The 18041-nt window shown below is 40.5% G+C and overlaps 1 protein-coding gene across 1 annotated transcript; it reads right to left on the bottom strand.

Annotated features, from left to right (window-relative positions):
* Positions 1–410: 410 nt before the first annotated feature.
* LOC129621739 (cytochrome c oxidase assembly protein COX16 homolog, mitochondrial) lies at positions 411–14512 on the bottom strand. The gene is made up of 4 exons (XM_055538480.1): positions 14276–14512; positions 8454–8525; positions 3867–3929; positions 411–787 (listed from the first exon to the last, which is right to left on the bottom strand). The coding sequence occupies exons 1-4, from the start codon at positions 14342–14344 to the stop codon at positions 668–670; spliced, it is 324 nt and encodes a 107-aa protein (XP_055394455.1). The 5' UTR covers positions 14345–14512; the 3' UTR covers positions 411–667.
* Between the last annotated feature and the right edge of the window lie 3529 nt (positions 14513–18041).

Raw genomic sequence — 18041 nt, 5'->3', positions numbered from 1 at the left:
TAAAACCAAGAATCTCACCAGACTGATTATTTTCCACACAGGTCTGATATAAAATTCTGTTTGACATGACTATTAAAATTTAGATCTAGACCAACTATTGTCAAGTAGGAATCCTACTTGCTGGTGGAAAAGAAATACGGGCGGGGGGGGGGGGTGGTCTTCCCAGATGGCACTAGTGGTAAAGAACCTGCCTGCCAATGCAGAGACATAAGAGATGTGGGTTCGATCCCTGAATTGGGAAGATCCTCTGGAGGAGGGAATGGCAACCCACTCCAGTATTCTTGCCTGGAGAATCCCATGGGCAGAGGACCCTGGTGGGCTATGGTCTATAGGCTTGCAAAGAGTCAGACATGACTGAAGCGACTTAGCATGCATGCATGTTGGGAGTAGAATAAAGGACACTCTTTAAGTAGCAGTATTCACATGTTTATTGAGCAGTAAAAAATATATATAGTCAACATTGTTACTTTCATTTGCAAATGGAAGAGTTGGGCCTTATACAAACCTGTACTTGACTTTTTATCAAGAGTACTTGTCATCAAATTACTCATATCTAGGCTTCTGCAGGTCTGGAGTTCTCTCTCCATTGGATAGGAGTATATGGTTGGAATTCCAGTTGATAACATTTTTATTTAAAATTTAAAAAGTAAAAACAGAATCAACATGGTCAAGTTGTCTTATTAGTCTTAAGGATTTCTGGATTTCGTCCCTGGAGGAGATCAGGATCTTCCCAAGGCCTGGGTCCTCGAATATTTTTCCAGTCATCAAAGGTGGAATCCTTTATTTTCTACAGAGCCACAAAAATTAGACCATAAATATTAGTATAGGAGCCCTGTGAGTTTGGCTAGGACCTAACTGAATAAATGAGTAGAAAGAATTCAACAGGCCCCCACTTATAATTCTAGTAAACAAATCAACTGCATGTCAAGCTTATTTTTCTTGCTATTGACATTACTGCCTATCTTTCCCCTCATCCGAATAAAACTATTAAAAAAGGAACAGAGTCTACATGTTTTTTAAAAAATTTATTTTGTTGAATTACAGTTGATTTACAATATAGTGTTAATTTTTGCTATGGCAAAAGTTCTGCAGTTATACATATATACGTATACATACACACACATATATTCTTTTTCATATTCTTTTCCATGATGGATTATGGATTATCACAGAATATGGAATATACATTCCTGTGCTATACATACAGTAGGATCTTCTTGTTTACACATTCTGTATATAATACTTTGTATCTGCTAATCTCAAACTCTCAATCCTTCCCTCCCCCACCTGCCCCCACCTTGGCAAGACAAAAATCTGTTCTCTATATCAGAGTCTGTTTCTGTTTTGTCAATATGTTCATTTGTGTCATATGTTAGCTTCCACATATAAGTGATATCATATGGCATCTGTCTTTCTCTTTCTGACTTACTTCCCGTAGTATGATGATCTCTAGATCCATCCATGCTGCAGCAAATGGTGTCATTCTTTTTTAATTTTCATTGTACATATGTACCACATTGTCTTTACCCATTCATTTGTCAATAGTCATTTAAGTTATTTCCATGTCTTGCCTATTGTGAATAGTGCAACTATGAACATAGGGGTACATATATTTTCTGAATTATAGTTTTCTCCAGATATATGTTCAGGAGTGGGATTGCTAGATCATATGGCAACTCTATTTTTAGTTTTTTGAGGAACCTCCATATTGTTTTCCATAGTAGCTGCACCAATTTACAATCCCACCAACAGTGCGAGAGGGTTATCTTTTCTCTAAACCGGATTCAGCATTTATCTGTAGATTTTTTTTAATGATCGCCATTCTGATCTATGTGAGGTGGTTCCTCTTTGTTCCAAGTCATTCTGACTTGTATTTCTTGAATAATTTACATGTTTTATTTCTGAGAGCACAAAGAGAAGCAGCTGAGAAAACGAAATTCCACCTGAACACTGATCCAGCACAGTAATGATTAGCACAGGTGCTGGCAGTAAATGAAAGGAAGAGACCAAAGGTGGAGACTGTATAGAGTCTGCTAGAAGGAAGAGATAGCACAATGATTTGTTTCGCACCTGAGAAATGAGCCTGGCCTGAAGAATGAAAAGCCATTCCCTATAGAGGCTGTGAGCAAAGCCCTCTGGGGCAATAAAAACTAGTTTCACATAGAGTTTGGATCACTGTATCTTTAGTTAGCTGTACCTCTGAAGCACAGGAATGAAAACAGGAAAAAAGGGAAGAACATAAACATTTCTTTATCCTCTCACACTATTCTGACAGTAACTTTCATATATGTGCTTTGGTTATTCTGGAATAATTAAAAAGAAACACAGAGAACACAGGACAGCTTACATCCAGTGACAGAGGAAATGATATAAATTGACCTTGACACTTGGATATTAAACATTACTCTTTTACCAATAAGCTATATAACCCTGTGCAAGTGATTTGAGTTATCTGGGCACTACTTTTCTCATAAGTAATAATGAAAAGACAAGACCAAATGGTCTGCATGATTTCTTCAGCTCTCATATTCTATGGTTTCTAAAAGAACTATAAGGAACATCTACTTCCAGACAAACCCTTCATAGCTCATATACTGTTTAAGAGAAAATAATGGGGAAATAGTGAATAATGATTCTCTACATTTCTCTTAGAGCTTTACCAAGAGTTTAAATCTACAGAGGTGAACAAATTTCTACTAATTCAAGAACAGAGTAAATTATCTTCAAGTATAGTTATGAAATGCTCCAAAGTTAAAAAAGGCTTTAAGAGAGAACAATGGCCTTCACTCAGATAACGTAAGACATATGTGCTCTAAAGAATTTAAGAATAACTGTTAGATGGGATGCAAGGCTGACTGAATTACTTTATGTAAAAGCGGTCCAGTTTCAAACTAAACTAAAACAAAAATAGCAAACAACACAGTGGTCCAGTCTTTAGCTCTGACAAGATCCTCTCGGGAAAACAATTCAGAGAAGGAGTCCCACAAAGTTCAGGGGATTTAGGAAACCTCAAAGCCTTTCCACAGATCCTCACTTATAGAGTGTAAAATCAAGCTCCAAATGACCAGCCAATGACTGAACTGCTAAAATGAGAATCAACCACCCTTCACAAGTCTCTTCAATATTTACTATTCACAATGCCTACATTTCAATAAAAAAGGACCACACATAAAAAGAAAAGGGAAAATATGATAAGAGATGGAGAATGTCCTCCTTCCCAACATCCTATAATTAAACATGCTATAAACTCCTTGATTTTATTAATCAGATAGCTGGAAAAATGACATTTCATTATAATGTGAATTAACATTTCTATTATAAGTTGAACATCTATGTTTTAAAAATGCTATTTATTTCCTTGTCTCTGAACTCATTACATGTTTTGCTCATGTTTCCACTGCCAACTGAGTTGTTGAAATTGTATACTGATTTGCTCTTTATAATCAATTCATCATGATAAGGATAAACAATATTTTTAGGATTTCTCATCTAACTACTGACTTTATATTACACAAATTTTTTTTAGGTGGTATCTTTGAATATTTACTTTTAAAGCATCTCTATTTCTCATCACATTTAAATAGGCTTTTCTGACTCAAGAACACAAAAAAGAAATTTCATTTTTTACCCCTAGTACTTTTAGCCTTTCGGGTTTTTTTATTTTTAAATTCTTGATCCATCTAGAATTTACTCATAGTATATGAAAAACAGATCCATGTTTACTGTCTTCTCAAACAACCACATAGTTGTTCCAATAACATATATTTAAGGTAATTTTTTTTCTGTACTGGTAATAATTTGAATTTACCTTAAGGCAGATAGAACCATTCACAGACTAGGAATGTTGCTACATTAGCATACTATACCTCATATTCTGATTCCAATGACACTTTATTCATTTTCAGCTTTTTTTCTAACTCAGGATCAATCTGTAGAAAAATAAAAGCAGCCGTAAGTTACTTAAGTCTGTTAGATTCCATTTGCAATTTAAAAAGTTAATATAAGCATGGCTCAGATGGGATGGCAGATTACAAAATTGTTGGAGAATCTCCACAATCTATCAAATTGTATGACAACTAATATCTCAACAGTACTATGACCACTACTACAACTAATAGCAGCCAAAAATTTGCCAAGCACCTGCTATATGCCACGTATTTTGACATTTCTTATTTCCTATAACCCACAAAAAAGTGTATGACATAAGTATTACTATTTGAACAAAGCAAGAATAATGGAACACAGGGAGTCTGAATGACTTGTCAAAGAGGCACAACTTGGTTTTGAAGCTTGGCCCTCTGCCTCCAGTTGCTGTTGTTCAGTCACCAAGTCATGTCTGACTCTTTGCAACCCCATGGACTACAGCATGCCACGTTTCCTTGTCCTTCACTATCTCCTGGAGTTTGCTCAAACTGATGTCCATTGATTCAGTGATGCCATCCAACCACCTCATCCACTGTTGCCCCCTTCTCCTCCTACTCTCAATCTTTCCCACCATCAGGGTCTTTTCCAATGAGTCAGCTCTTTGTATAAGGTGGCCAAACTACTGGAGCTTCGTTTTCGGCATCAGTCTTTCTATGAATATTCAAAGTTAATTTCCTTTATGACTGACTGGTTTGATCTCCTTGCAGTCCAAGGGACTCTCAAGAGTCTTCCCCAGCACCACAGTTCAAAAGCATCTATTCTTAACAGCTCAGCCTTTTTTATGATCCAACTCTCACATCTGTACATGACTATTGTATGAACCATAGCTTTGACTATATGGATCTTTGTTGGCAAAGTAATGGCTCTACTTTTTAATATACTATCCAGGTTTGTCACAGTTTTTCTTCCAAGGAGCAAGCATCTTTTCGTTTCATTGCTGCAGTCACCATCTGCAGGGATTTTGGAGCCCAAGAAAATAAAATCTGCCACTGCTTCCATTTTTTCCCCATCTATTTGCCATGAAGTGATGGGACCAGATGCCATGATCTTAGTTTTTTGAATGTTGAGTTTTAAGCCAGCTTTTTCACTTTGCTCTTTCACCTTCACCAAGGTCTTTAGTTCCCCTTCACTTTCTGCTATTAGGGTGGTATCACCTGCATATCCGAGGTTATCGATATTTCTCCCGGCAATCTTGATTCCAGCTTGTGCTGGAATCCAGCCTAGGATTTCACATGATATACTCTGCACTTAAGTTAAATAAGCAGGGTGACAACATACAGTTTTGATGTACTCCTTTCCCAATTTTGAACCAGTCCACTGTTTCATGTCAGTTCTAACTGATGCTTCTTGAGCTGCACACAAGGTTTTCAGGAGGCAGGTAAGGTGCTCTGGTATTCCCATCTCTTTAAGAATTTTCCCTCTTGACTCTCCCTTAATCTCAGCCTCTCAACCCTTGTAATTCCTGTCAACCTCAACCAATCTTCTCAATTCCTCTCAGAGTTAGTCCACCTTATCCTCTCAACCTTGTTTGAACTCAGCCTTACCTAAACACTAAGTCCTGACTTCACCAGAGTCTGACTTCTCAGTATCAACCAACCTGGACCTCTCACTCTCAGTAGGTCTTGTCCTCTGATCCTGCTCTCAGCTAAACTTTGTCCTCTCAGCCTCCTTCCACAGACCTCAACCAATCTCATCCTCTCAACTTCAATCAACCTCATTTCTCTCAACTTTGTTCTCTTTACTCTGACCCCATCCTCTAGACCTCTTCTGTTATTGCAATCTCCCTCATTCTCCCTTGCTGTGAAAATTTACCTAGTCCTTAAAACCAAAGTCTTAAGTCATCCCATATTTATTTAGATTTTAATACTGCATATATCACTATCAACTTGCTACTACAAATTCTTTTAGAATCCATTCATTTCTATTGTCATTGCCAATGTTTTACTTCAGATTCCAGTATTGTTCATCTATATTACTGCCAAAGTATCTTAACAGGTCTCTCTATCTCCTGCTGAAACACTCTCTTCCCCCCTATCCTGCTCCCCTAATCTCCATCCATCCTGTACCCTTGCCAGAGAGTTCTAAACTGAAAATCTGACCATATGCCCAACAGTCCCTCTATGTTATATAATACTAATCATTTTCATCATTTAGCTATCATTTAACTCTTATCATTCTTAAAGCCTTAATTCAAAGGTTGATACCTCTAGCAGACCTCTGGTATCCCTTTCCCAAATCTAAACTATATATTTCTCCTTGGAGTTCTAGCAATGTATTATGCAAAATTCTAATCTAGCATTTCACTAGGCATTATTATATTGTATGTTTGGATACATTTTTATATTAGAAGTCTCCCAACCTTGATTATGGGGCTTTCTGGATAATTCAGCTGGTAAAGAATCTGCCTGTAATGCAGAAGACCCCAGTTTGATCCCTGGGTCAAAAGTTCCCCTAGAGAAAGGATAGCCTACCCACTCCAGTATTCTTGCTGAGAGAATCCCCATGGACAGAGGAGCCTGGTGGGCTGCAGTCCATGGGGTCACAAAGAGTCAGACATGACTGGGTGACTAAGTATAGCACAGCACAGCCTTGATTATGCTATAAGCTTTATAAGAACCAGTTTCTTGAATCTTTATCTGTAGGATCTAAGACATGATTAAACTCATGACAAATACACAATTATTTTTCAAATATGTATATGACATCCCATTTCCAAAAGTCAGATTAGTATAACTTTCATCTTAGAGCAAAAAGGCAAAAAGTCCTTAATAAAATAATTGGGATGCTAACAGAAACTTTAAAACTCAGTTGATAACTGGTCTAGTCCCTCACAGAAACTATATATTCCTTTTTAATTTAATATTTATTCTAATACTTACTGTCTTTAACACTAGCTTAAGTCGGTATTTCTCTTAAACCATAAGATTAACTGAAAAAACTGAATAAGCTTTCAATACTCTACTTTCCCACCAACATTACTGAGGTCTGCTAATAAAATACAGCTGACTCTTGAACAACACAAGTTTGTTCTTTGAGAGTCCACTTATATAAGGATTTTCCTCAATAAATATACACTTGGCCCGCCATATCTGTGGGTTCCACATGCCTGGATTTAGCCAGCTGCAGACTGTAAAGTATTGTAGTATTTATTGAAAAAAAGTCCACGGTACCAGTGGAGCAGCACAGTCTAAACCTCTGTTGTTTCCGAGTTAACTGTACTTGGGGAAAAAAACAAGAATCAGATGTGTGCCACAAACAAAAGCTACATACTTTTGAATGAATTAACCAGAATTCTTTTGTAACAACAGACCTGAATTTGGTAGTAATTATACAAACTAGTAAAAGTAATAAAAAAGAAGCAGACTCACAAATACAGCAAACAAACTAGTCCTACGATAAAAGCAGACTATAAAAAAGACCCCCATAAATCCATTATCTACGTCTCTTTCTCCACATATTCATACAAATACCATGCATTCATGGAATCTAAAAAAATACAACAAACTAGTAAATATAACAAAAAGGAAAAGTGAAAGAAAGTGAAGTCGCTCAGTTGTGTCCGACTCTTTGCGACACCATGGACTGTAGCCCACCAGGCTCCTCCGTCCATGGAATTTTTCAAACAAGAGTACTGGAGTGGGTTGCCATTTCCTTCTCCAGGGGATCTTCCCCACCCGGGGATCAAACCTGGGTCTCCCGCATTGCAGGCAGATGCTTTACCATCTGAGCCACCAGGAAAGCCCAACAAAAAAGATGCAGACTCACAAATACAGAAAGAAACTAGTGGTTACCAGTAGGGGGAGGGGACAGGCAATACAGGGGTAAAGTGGTGAAAGTATAAACTACTGGGTGTACAACAGGCTCAAGGATATATTGCACATCATGGGGAATATAGCTAACATTCTGTAATAACTCTAAATGGAAAGTTATCTTTAAAAATTGTATAAGACTTCCCTGGTGGTCCAGTGGTTAAGAATCTGCCTGTCAAAGCAGAGGACACAGGTTCAATCCCTGGTCCAGAAAGATTCCACATGCTGTGGAGCAACTAAGGCCATGTGCCACACGTGCTCTAGAACCTGTGCTCCTCAACAGAAGCCGTGCACCACAACTGAGAGCAGCGCCTGCTCACTGCAGCTAGTGAAAGTCCTTGCACAGCAACGAAGACACAGCCAACCAAAATTAATAAATACATAAAAAGTTTAAATAATATATATAAAATTTTTAAAGAAATGTTTTATAAAAGAGCCCAAAGATCATTCATCAGACTTAAAAAGCAAGATAAGGACATCTCTGGCGGTCCAGTGGCTAAGACTCCACATTCCCAATGCAGGGGCCCTGGGTTCAATCCCTGCTCAGGGAAATAGATCCCACATATTGCAACTAAGACTCGGTGCAGCCAAATAAATAAATAAATATTAAAAAAAAAAAAAAAGCGAGATAAAATTCAGACAGCTTAGTATTTTAAGTATCCATGTCTCATAAACCAAAATATACATATATACATCTCAAACTCCAAAGAGAGTTCTTACTTTAATCTTCACAGCATCATAACGAATTTGAGAAAACTCACGAAGACCAAAAGAACCTCCAACAATCAGCAACTGAAACAAAACAGAGAAACAATTAAAATAGAAGGGCAGAATTCAACATATCTATATACTACTTATCTAAATGCCAAGGGTAGAAGATTATACAAAATCCTATAGATTATTCTTCCTGGTGAGTTACCATTCATCTTTTCAGAGCAAATGTAGTATATACTATCACTGGGAAACATTTTAGCATATCAGCAAATACCAAAATCACTAATTTATACCTGTACTTGATCCTATGATTTATATGCCACATCACAATCACTGTATCAGTTAATTCTTATAAAAGACCTATGAACTACGGAAAGACTATACACTTAGTATATGAGAAAGTAAAAGCACACCAACTAAATGGCAATCTTGATTCCAGCCTGTGCTTCATCCAACTCAGCATTTCGCACAATGTACTCTGCATATAAGTTAAATAAGCAGGGTGACAATATACAGCGTCGATGCACTCCTTAACCAATTTGGAACCACTCTGCTGTTCCATGTCTGGTTCTGACTGTTCCTTCTTGACCTCCATACAGATTTCTCAGGGGGCAGGTAAGGTGATCTGGTACTCCCACCTCTTGAAGAATTTTCCAGTTTGTTGTGATCCACATAGTCAAAGGCTTTGGTGTAGTCAATAAAGCAGAAATAAATGCTTTTCTGGAACCCTCCTGCTTCTTCAATGATCCTACAAATGTTGGCAATTTGATCTCTGGTTCCTCTGCCTTTTCTAAATCCAGCTTGAACACCTGTTAGTTCTCGTTTCACGTACTGTTGAAGCCTCACTTAGAGAATTTTGACCATTACTTGGCTAGCCTGTGAGATGAGTGCAATGGTGCGACGGTTTGAGCATTCTTTGGCATTGCCTTTCTTTGGGGCTGGAATGAAAACTGACCTTTTCCAGTCCTGTGGCCACTGCTGAGTTTTCCAGATTTGCTGGCATACTGAATGCAGCACTATAACAGTATCATCTTTTAGGACTTGAAATAGTTCACCCATGTTGCTGGCATCCAAAATAAAGCAACCTTTCCTTTCCACTAACTACTTTTTTATTGGCTTTTGAGCTGCAAGCAGCCACATCCTACTTTTGGTTACACATACATATGAACAGAATGGTCCACATGCCAATAGCTGTGTGTAAGTTCAGGAGATTTCTGAGAAGATCCTACACACTCAACAATGGCTAACTTTGAGGCTCTGAGCAAATAAGTAAAACTTTAAGGCAGAGCTGTAACCTGCCTGAGTATTGAAGGAATGCCCAATCTAGCACACAGAGCCCCTTGGCAAAGACTGGGAAACTTACTGAATCCAGGTGTTTAAGGAAACCTCTGTCCAATATAAAGAAAAACACATTCTCTTAAAAATGGGCAAAAAACTTGAATAGACAGTTCCTCAAAGAAGATATACAGACAACCAATAATCAATTGTAAGAAAGGATGACCTGCATCATTAGTCATTGTGCTGTGCTTTGTTGCTCAGTTGTGTCTGACTCTTTGTGACCCCATGGATTATAGCCTGCCAGGCTCCTCTGTCCATGAGGATTCTCCAGGCAAGAATACTGGAGTGGGTTGCCATGCCCTCCTCCAGGGGATCTTCCCAAACCAGGGATCGAACCCAGGTCTCCCACATTGCAGGTGGATTCTTTACTGTCTGAGCCACCAGGGAAGCCCAAGAATATTGGAGAGGGTAGCCCATCCCTTCTTCAGGGGATCTTCCCAATCCAGGAATCGAACCAGGGTCTCCTGCATTGCAGGCAGATTCTTTACCAGCTGAGCTACCAGGAGAGAAATGCAAATCAAAACCACTTCACATCTCCTTGTAAGGGTTTAATTATTTTTAAAGAGTGGACAATGACAACTGTTGATAAGAACGTGGAAAAATCAGAAGTCTCATATGTTGCTGGGGGGAATGTAAAATGATGCACTTTTTGAGAAACAGTTTGACAGTTCCTCAAAATGTTAAACATGGAGCTATCATATGATGCAGCAATTCTACTAGTAGGCATTTATCCAAGAGAAATGAAAACACATCCATACAAAAATCTGTACATGAATGTTCATGGCATCATTATTCATAATAGCCAAGAAATGAATTAAAAAAACCCCAACTAATGCTTATCAATGGACAATAAATATTCCCACTGATGGAATACTATCTAGTTACTAAAAGGGTATGACACTTTGATACCTGTTAGATGAATAAACCTTCAAAACATTATGCTAAGTGAACAAAGTCACTCACAAAACACCACAAATTATATTATTCTATTACATCTATATAGAGATGATTAGTGGTTACCTAAGACGGAAGAGTAGAGGAGAACAGGAAGCGGCTACAAGTGAGTTTGGTGATTCCTTTAGGGTGATGAAAATGTTTTAAAATTAGACTGTGATGATAGTTTCCAAACAATGAATATACTAAAACCATCTTCAGACATTAAATGGTCTGCATTTTAGTATGCAGAAACCAGTAATGACTGGTCAGATTAGAAAGGTAAATTCTGGGGACTAAATGGGCAGTGCACAAATTGAAACAACAAATATATTCTCTTTTCCAAGTGGTTTGGGGAAGAAGGGAAGGAGAGTACCGTTAGCCTATATCTGGGAGTCTAAGTCCTCTTCTGTTTGTTGTTGAATAAATATTCTTGTGAAGCAAGCACTAACATTTATGTAAGAGATTAAAAAAAGAAAAAAAAGAGTAAAACAGCTGGCTTAAAATTCAACATTAAAAAAACTAAGATAATGGCATAGGGTCCCATCACTGCATGGCAAATAGATGGGGAGAAACGGAAACAGTGACAGACTTTATTTTCTTGGGCTCCAAAATCACTGTGGACAGTGACTGCAGTTACGAAATTAAAAGACGTTTGCTCCTCAGGAGAAAAGCAATGACAAACCCAGATAACATATTAAGAAGCAAAGAAATCACTATGCTGACAAAGGTCCACCTAGTCAAAGCTATGGTTTTTCCAGCAGTCATGTATGGATGTGAGAGATAGACCATAAAGAAGGCTGAGCATTAAAGAATTAATGTTTTCAAACTGTGGTGCTAGAGAAGACTCCTGAGAATCCCGTGGACAGCAAGGAGACCAAACCAGTCAATCCTAAAAGAAATCAACCCTGAAATATTCATTGGAAGGACTGATGCTGAAGCTGAATCTCCAATACTGTGGCCACTCAATGTGAAGACCCGACTCTGGAAAAGACCCTGCTGCTGGGAAAGACTGAAGGCAGAAAAAGGGAGCGACAGAAGATAAGATAGTTGGATGGCATCAGCGACTCAACTGACATGAATTTGAGCAAGCTCCAAGAGATGGAGAAGGACAGGGAAGCCTGGCACTCTGCAGTCCATGGGGTCACAAAGAGTCAGACACGACTGAGCAAATGAACGACGACAACAAAGAGAGAAAATAATTTCAACTTTAAGTAAAGTAGTATGCTATAAAAATTATGGCACAGTAATATAGTAAATATGGAATATCCAACTGATATATGATGAAGACCATGCATCATTTGAGCTCTTTCTAGTACTGCTGGGTTTTAGAGAACTGAGTTAAATATTTTCCCCTACAGAATTAGTTACTTGTCTAGGACCCTTTGTGTGGATCACAACAAACTGTGGAAAATTCTTCAAGAGATGGGAATACCAGACCACCTTCCCTGCCCCCTGAAAAATCTGTATGCAGATCAAGAAGCAACAGTTAGAACTGGACATGGAACAACAGACTGGTTCCAAATTGGCAAATGAGTACGTCAAGACTGTATATTGTCACCCTGCTTATTCAACTTATATGCAGAGTACATCATGCAAAATGCCAGACTGGAAGTAGCACAAGCTGGAATCAAGATATTCAAATGAGACTTTTCCATCAAGGTTATTCCAATATCAATAACCTCAGATATGCAGTTGACACCACCCTTATAGCAGAAAGCCAAGAAGAACTAAAGAGCCTCTTGATGAAGGTGAAAAAGGAGAGTGAATAAGCTGGCTCAAAACACAAGGTTCAAAAAACAAAGATCATGGCATCTGGTCCCATCCTTTCATGGCAAATAGATGGGGAAACAATGGAAACAGTGACAGACTTTTACTTGGGCTCCAAAAATCACTGTGGATGGTAACTGCAGCCATGAAATTAAAAAATGCTTGCTCCTTGAGAGACAAGCTATGACAAACCTAGACAGTGTACTAAAAAGCAGAGAGACCACTTTGTGGACAAAGGTCCATAGAGTCAACGGAGGACCCACATTTTGAAACAGTATAGACCTAGGTCCAGTGTAGCACAGATCCAGTATAGACACAGAGACCAGTACAGAGAAATACACTTAGGAAGAAGTCTACTGCGGTAGTCTTGTCTAAGAAACAAATGAGGGAGTCCCTAGAAGCTACTTTAATACTAGTGGTTTTAAGAGCTTAGCTTTGATGATTTTGAAAGATAACAAACTAAACTATCTTCCAGTGGAACATGCAGGTGACCTCAACTTGCACTGACAATCACATGTTTCTGAATGGACCTCTATTTTGTGGCAGGGGAATCCACCGGGAGGATAGTGTTTACACAGTCCCTGTTGGCTACACAAATATAATTCTGCATTGTCTCATAAATGATTTTCTTTAAACTTTTAAAAAGATAAAAAGGAGTCTTTAAAGATTAAAAAGAATCCACCTTCATCAAAGATGAACTAAAAAACACATTACTTTTCTAAGGTCACTACTTTCCTTTAGTCCTGGTTAAATGCAAAATCTGGTAACTTTTCCTGTACCAAATTCTTATCAAAGTAATAAACTATTTAAAAACTGTTCACCTGCTTTATTTATATTATTTCATTTAGTATGGCATCAAGGCTTGTTGAAACAAAATACCTTGCCAAGGTCAAAAAGAAAAGAAAGAGTGTGGTTTCACTGGATTCCAACTCCGGTTGGTGTTAAGTATTAAGCATTAACTTGAATCTTCAAGACGAACAGGATCTTCTGAGAACTCCATGTAGGAGTGGATACAAAGAAGTGCCAAAACTACTTGCAATGTGCTTTAAAAATACCAACCATAATGCAGCGACTATCTTTGCAGGGCTGCTACACTGTGCTACATTTAACTCACAAGGATTTTTTTTTTAACTCATAACAACCCTGGAAAAATTAAGCCAATTCACAAACTAGTAAACTGAAATCTGAGGATGCCCAAAAGTGTAGTTAAATTAAGTGAATATAACTAGTTTCGATGACCAGAGTTATATTCAAGCTGTAGCGTGGCAGACGGGAGGTTGGGGTCGGGGAATGGGAGTTTAGTAATCATCCAGGCTCTAGCTAAAGCCTGGTTCGGGTTAAAATCTGGTTCAGAAGCACATTCAGGTTAACTACCAAAGGTCAGACAAGGACCTGAGGTCGAACTACCAGCGCGGGGAGTGACTAGGAAACTACCCTGATGCTGGGAAATATTGAAGACAGGAGGAGAAGGGGACGACAGAAGATGAGATGGCTGGATGGCATCACTGACTCGATGGACGTGAGCCTCAGTGAACTCCGGAAGTTGGTGATGGACAGAGAGGCCTGGCGTGCTGCGATTCATGGGGTCGCAAAGAGTCGGACACGACTGAGCGACTGAACTGAACTGAACTGAAAGGCCGGCCACATTCTAGCGCAGGTTGCGGTTCATCCCCTACACATTACAGGTTCACCGCACTCACGTCCCAGCCAATCCTGAGGTCCCACCCTTTCGGAATCCCTCATCCCCACCCGCCTCTAACACACACTTTACCCTCCACTGCGCTCACCAACATGGGAACTCCGTAGCGAAGGGTCTTACTCTTGCGCAGGGCGCGCCTCACCGCGTAGCCGAACATGACCGAACTGTCCGAGTCGTTTGGACGCCAAACAAGCCCAGCGTGGCCTCCCGAATCTCAGTAGCTCCGCTACGAAGACGTCCTTGACTCACCTCTTTTCTTTAACCTCCCAGTGCTGGGTCTTTCTAAGATCGATCTCCGGCAGGCAAAAGCAATAGATCCGTAGTAACACACTCAAGCTTCCCCCCGGAAATTCGAGTGCGAGCCATTTAGTTCCGGAAAGCTGGTGTCCCCTTGGGACTTGAGACTGGTTGTGTGTGCGTGCTTTGTCGCTCAGGCTCAGTCGTGTCCGACTCTTTGGACGCCATGGACTGTAGCCAGCCAGGTTCCTCTGTCCATGGGGATTCTCCATGCAAGAATACTGGAGTGGGTTGCCATGCCCTCCTTCAGGGGATCTTCCCAACCCAGGGATGAACCCAGGTCTCCTACGTTGCAGGCGGATTCTTTACCGTCTGAGCCACCTGGGAAGCCCAGTCATGTTTGTACTAATTGTCAAAGGATGTGGAACCTGTATTTATCTCCCGTGTTCTGGGTCTTTTCTTAGAACACTTCCTGGCACATAAAATCAGCTCAATAAAATTAGGTTTAAAAAACCTACTTCGAAGTCAGTACTCTAACCTCTGCAGTAATTTGCGGAGTTGTTGTTCACTTGCTGTCATGTCCCGATTTTGCAACCCCATGAACTGCAGCACGCTAGGCTTCCCTGTCCTTCACCATCTCCTGGAGCTTGCTCAAAGTCATGTCCATTGAGTCGGTGATGCCATCCAACCATCTCCTCCTCTATCATCCCCTTCTCCTCCTGCCTTCAATCTTTCCCAGCATCAGGGTCTTTTTCCAGTGAGTCAGTTCTTTATATCAGGTTGACCAAAGTATTGGGAGTTTCAGTTTCAGCATCAGTCCTTCCAATGAATATTCAGGACTGATTTCCTTTAGGATTGGCTGGTTTGATCTCCTTGCTGTCCAAGGGACTCTCAAGAGTCTTTTCCAACACTGCAGTTTGAAAGCATCTGTTCTTTGGCACTCAGCCTTTTTTATAGTCCAACTCTCACATCTGTACATTACTGGAAAAACCATTGCTTTGACTGTATGGACTTTTGTCAACAGAGTAATGTCTCTGCTTTTTAATCCACTGCCTAGGTTTGTCATAGCTTTTCTTCCAAGGAGCAAGTGTCTTTTAATTACATGGCTGCAGTGATGGGTATTGTCACCCTGCTTATTTAACTTATATGCAGAGTGCATCATGAGAAATGCTGGGCTGGAAGAAGCACATGCTGGAATCAAGACTGCCGGGAGAAATATCAAAAACCTCAAATATGCAGATGACACCACCCTTATGGCAGAAAGTGAAGAGGAATTAAAAAGCCTCTTGATGAAAGTGAAAGAGGAGACTGAAAAAGTTGGCTTAAAGCTCAACATTCAGAAAAACTAAGATCATGGAATCTGGTCCCATCACTTCATGGCAAAGAGATGGGGAAACAGTGTCAGACTTCCTTTTCTTGGGCTCCAAAATCACTGCAGATGGGGATTGCAGCCATGAAATTAAAAGACGCTTACTTCTTGAAAGGAAAGTTATGTCCAACCTAGATAGCATATTAAAAAGCAGAGATATTAATTTGCCAACAAAGGTCTATCTAGTAAAGGCTATGGTTTTTCCAGTGGTCATGTATGGATGTGAGTTGGACTGTGAAGAAAGCTGAGCGCTGAAGAATTGATGCTTTTGAACTGTGGTGCTGGAGAAGACTCTTGTGAGTCCCTTGGACTGCAAGGAGTTCCAACCAGTCCATCCTAAAGGAGACCAGTCCTGGGTGTTTACTGGAAGGACTGATGCTGAGGCTGAAACTCCAATACTTTGGCCACCTCAAACGAAGAGCTTCTGCTGCTACTGCTGCTAAGTCACTTCCGTCATGTCTGACTCTGTGCGACCCCAGAGATGGCAGCCCACCAGGCTCCCCCATCCCTGGGATTCTCCAGGCAAGAACACTGGAGTGGGTTGCCATTTCCTTGTCCAATGCATGAAAGTGAAAAGTGAAAGTGAAGTTGCTCAGTCATGTCTGACCCTCAGCGACCCCATGGACTGCAGCCTACCAGGCTCCTCCGTCCATGGGATTTGCCAGGCAAGAGTACTGGAGTGGGGTGCCATTGCCTTCTGTGCAATAAGCTGACTCATTGGAAAAGACCCTGATGCTGGGAGGGATTGGGGGCAGGAGGAGAAGGGGACCACAGAGGATGAAATGGCTGATGGCATCACTGACTGGATGCACATGAGTTTGGGTGAACTCCGGGAGTTGGTGATGGACAGGGAGGCCTGGCGTGCTGCGATTCATGGGGTCGCAAAGAGTCGGACACGACTGAGTGACTGAACTGAACTGAACTGAGTGATGGGTAGCTTAATAAAAATGGGGATAAAAAGTGCCATGAAAATTCAGGTTGAATGGTAACTGGTGTTGTGTCTTGCTATCTGTGAATCTGTAATGCTCATGCTTTTACTGCCAGATATCATGCAATCATCAGTTGTTTATGAATGTCTGGTTTTCACTCATTCTACAACCATCCAGTACACCTTTTGGGGAATCATTAGAAGGCTCGAAAAACACAGAGATGAAAAGATATGATCCCTGCCTTAAAGAGGCTGGCATACTAGTAGGCACACATGAACCATCTAGCTTGGGAAACAGCCCCTCACGTGTGCTGTTTGCACAGATGAGTCAGAGAAAGCCTCACCTATTATCACCTCAAACTGCACTTGACCGGTGAGACTTTTCTAGGTGACCTATAGAGGTCAGCAGGGACTTGGTTCCCTGGTGGCTCAGACAGTAAAGAATCTGCTTGCAATGTGGGAGACTCGGGTTCTATCCCTAGGTCAGGAAGATCCCCTGGAAGAGGGCACGGCAACCCACTCCAGTATTCTTGCCTGGAGAATCCCATGGACAGAGGAGCCTGGTGGGTCCCAAAGAGTTGGACCCAACTGAAGCAACCAGGCCACACAGAGAGTTAGAGAATGTAAAACTGGGAAAAAAGCTTAAGATCACCCATGTTTGACTGAGAGCCTCCTTTTATGAAAAGGATAGGTGAGGCCAGAGTAGAAAGGCGACATGCCCAAGGTCACACAGCTGGTTAGTGGAAGATTCTGGACTGAAATCCAGTTACTCTGACCACCAGTTAAGACAGTCCTTCTGTTTACTTTCAGTTTTAAGGGTGAGTGGGAACCATTACTTTTTCCCAAGGGTGATAAACTCTGCATGTCTCTATGAGTGTAGGTGATGAAACAAGCCTCTGAGAGTTCACATTTGTAACAAATGTTTAAAACAGTGTTTTTGGCATTTGTAACAATGCGAGGTGAATACCTACTAAGAATGCTTATCTAATGAACAGATGGATGTGTGTGAATAAGGAGAAGGGGAGCGGCCATATGTACAATATTATCTGACTCAACACAGACAGACAAACCAGGGACACATTAATGTTGCTGCTGCTGTTGCTGCTGCTATGTCGCTTCAGTCGTGTCCGACTCTGTGTGACCCCATAGACAGCAGCCAATCAGGCTCCTCCGTCCCTGGGATTCTCCAGGCAAGAACACTGGAGTGGGTTGCCATTTCCTTCTCCAATGCATGAAAGTGAAAAGTGAAAGTGAAGTCGCTCAGTCGTGTCCAACTCTTCGTGACCCCATGGACTGCAGCCCACCAGGCTCCTCCATCCA

This window comes from Bubalus kerabau, chromosome 10 (assembly GCF_029407905.1).
Source record: "Bubalus kerabau isolate K-KA32 ecotype Philippines breed swamp buffalo chromosome 10, PCC_UOA_SB_1v2, whole genome shotgun sequence".
Classification (NCBI taxonomy): Eukaryota; Metazoa; Chordata; class Mammalia; order Artiodactyla; family Bovidae; genus Bubalus; species Bubalus kerabau.
The sequence above is the reverse complement of the archived record's forward strand: the minus strand, read 5'-3'. Positions and strand labels throughout refer to the sequence as shown.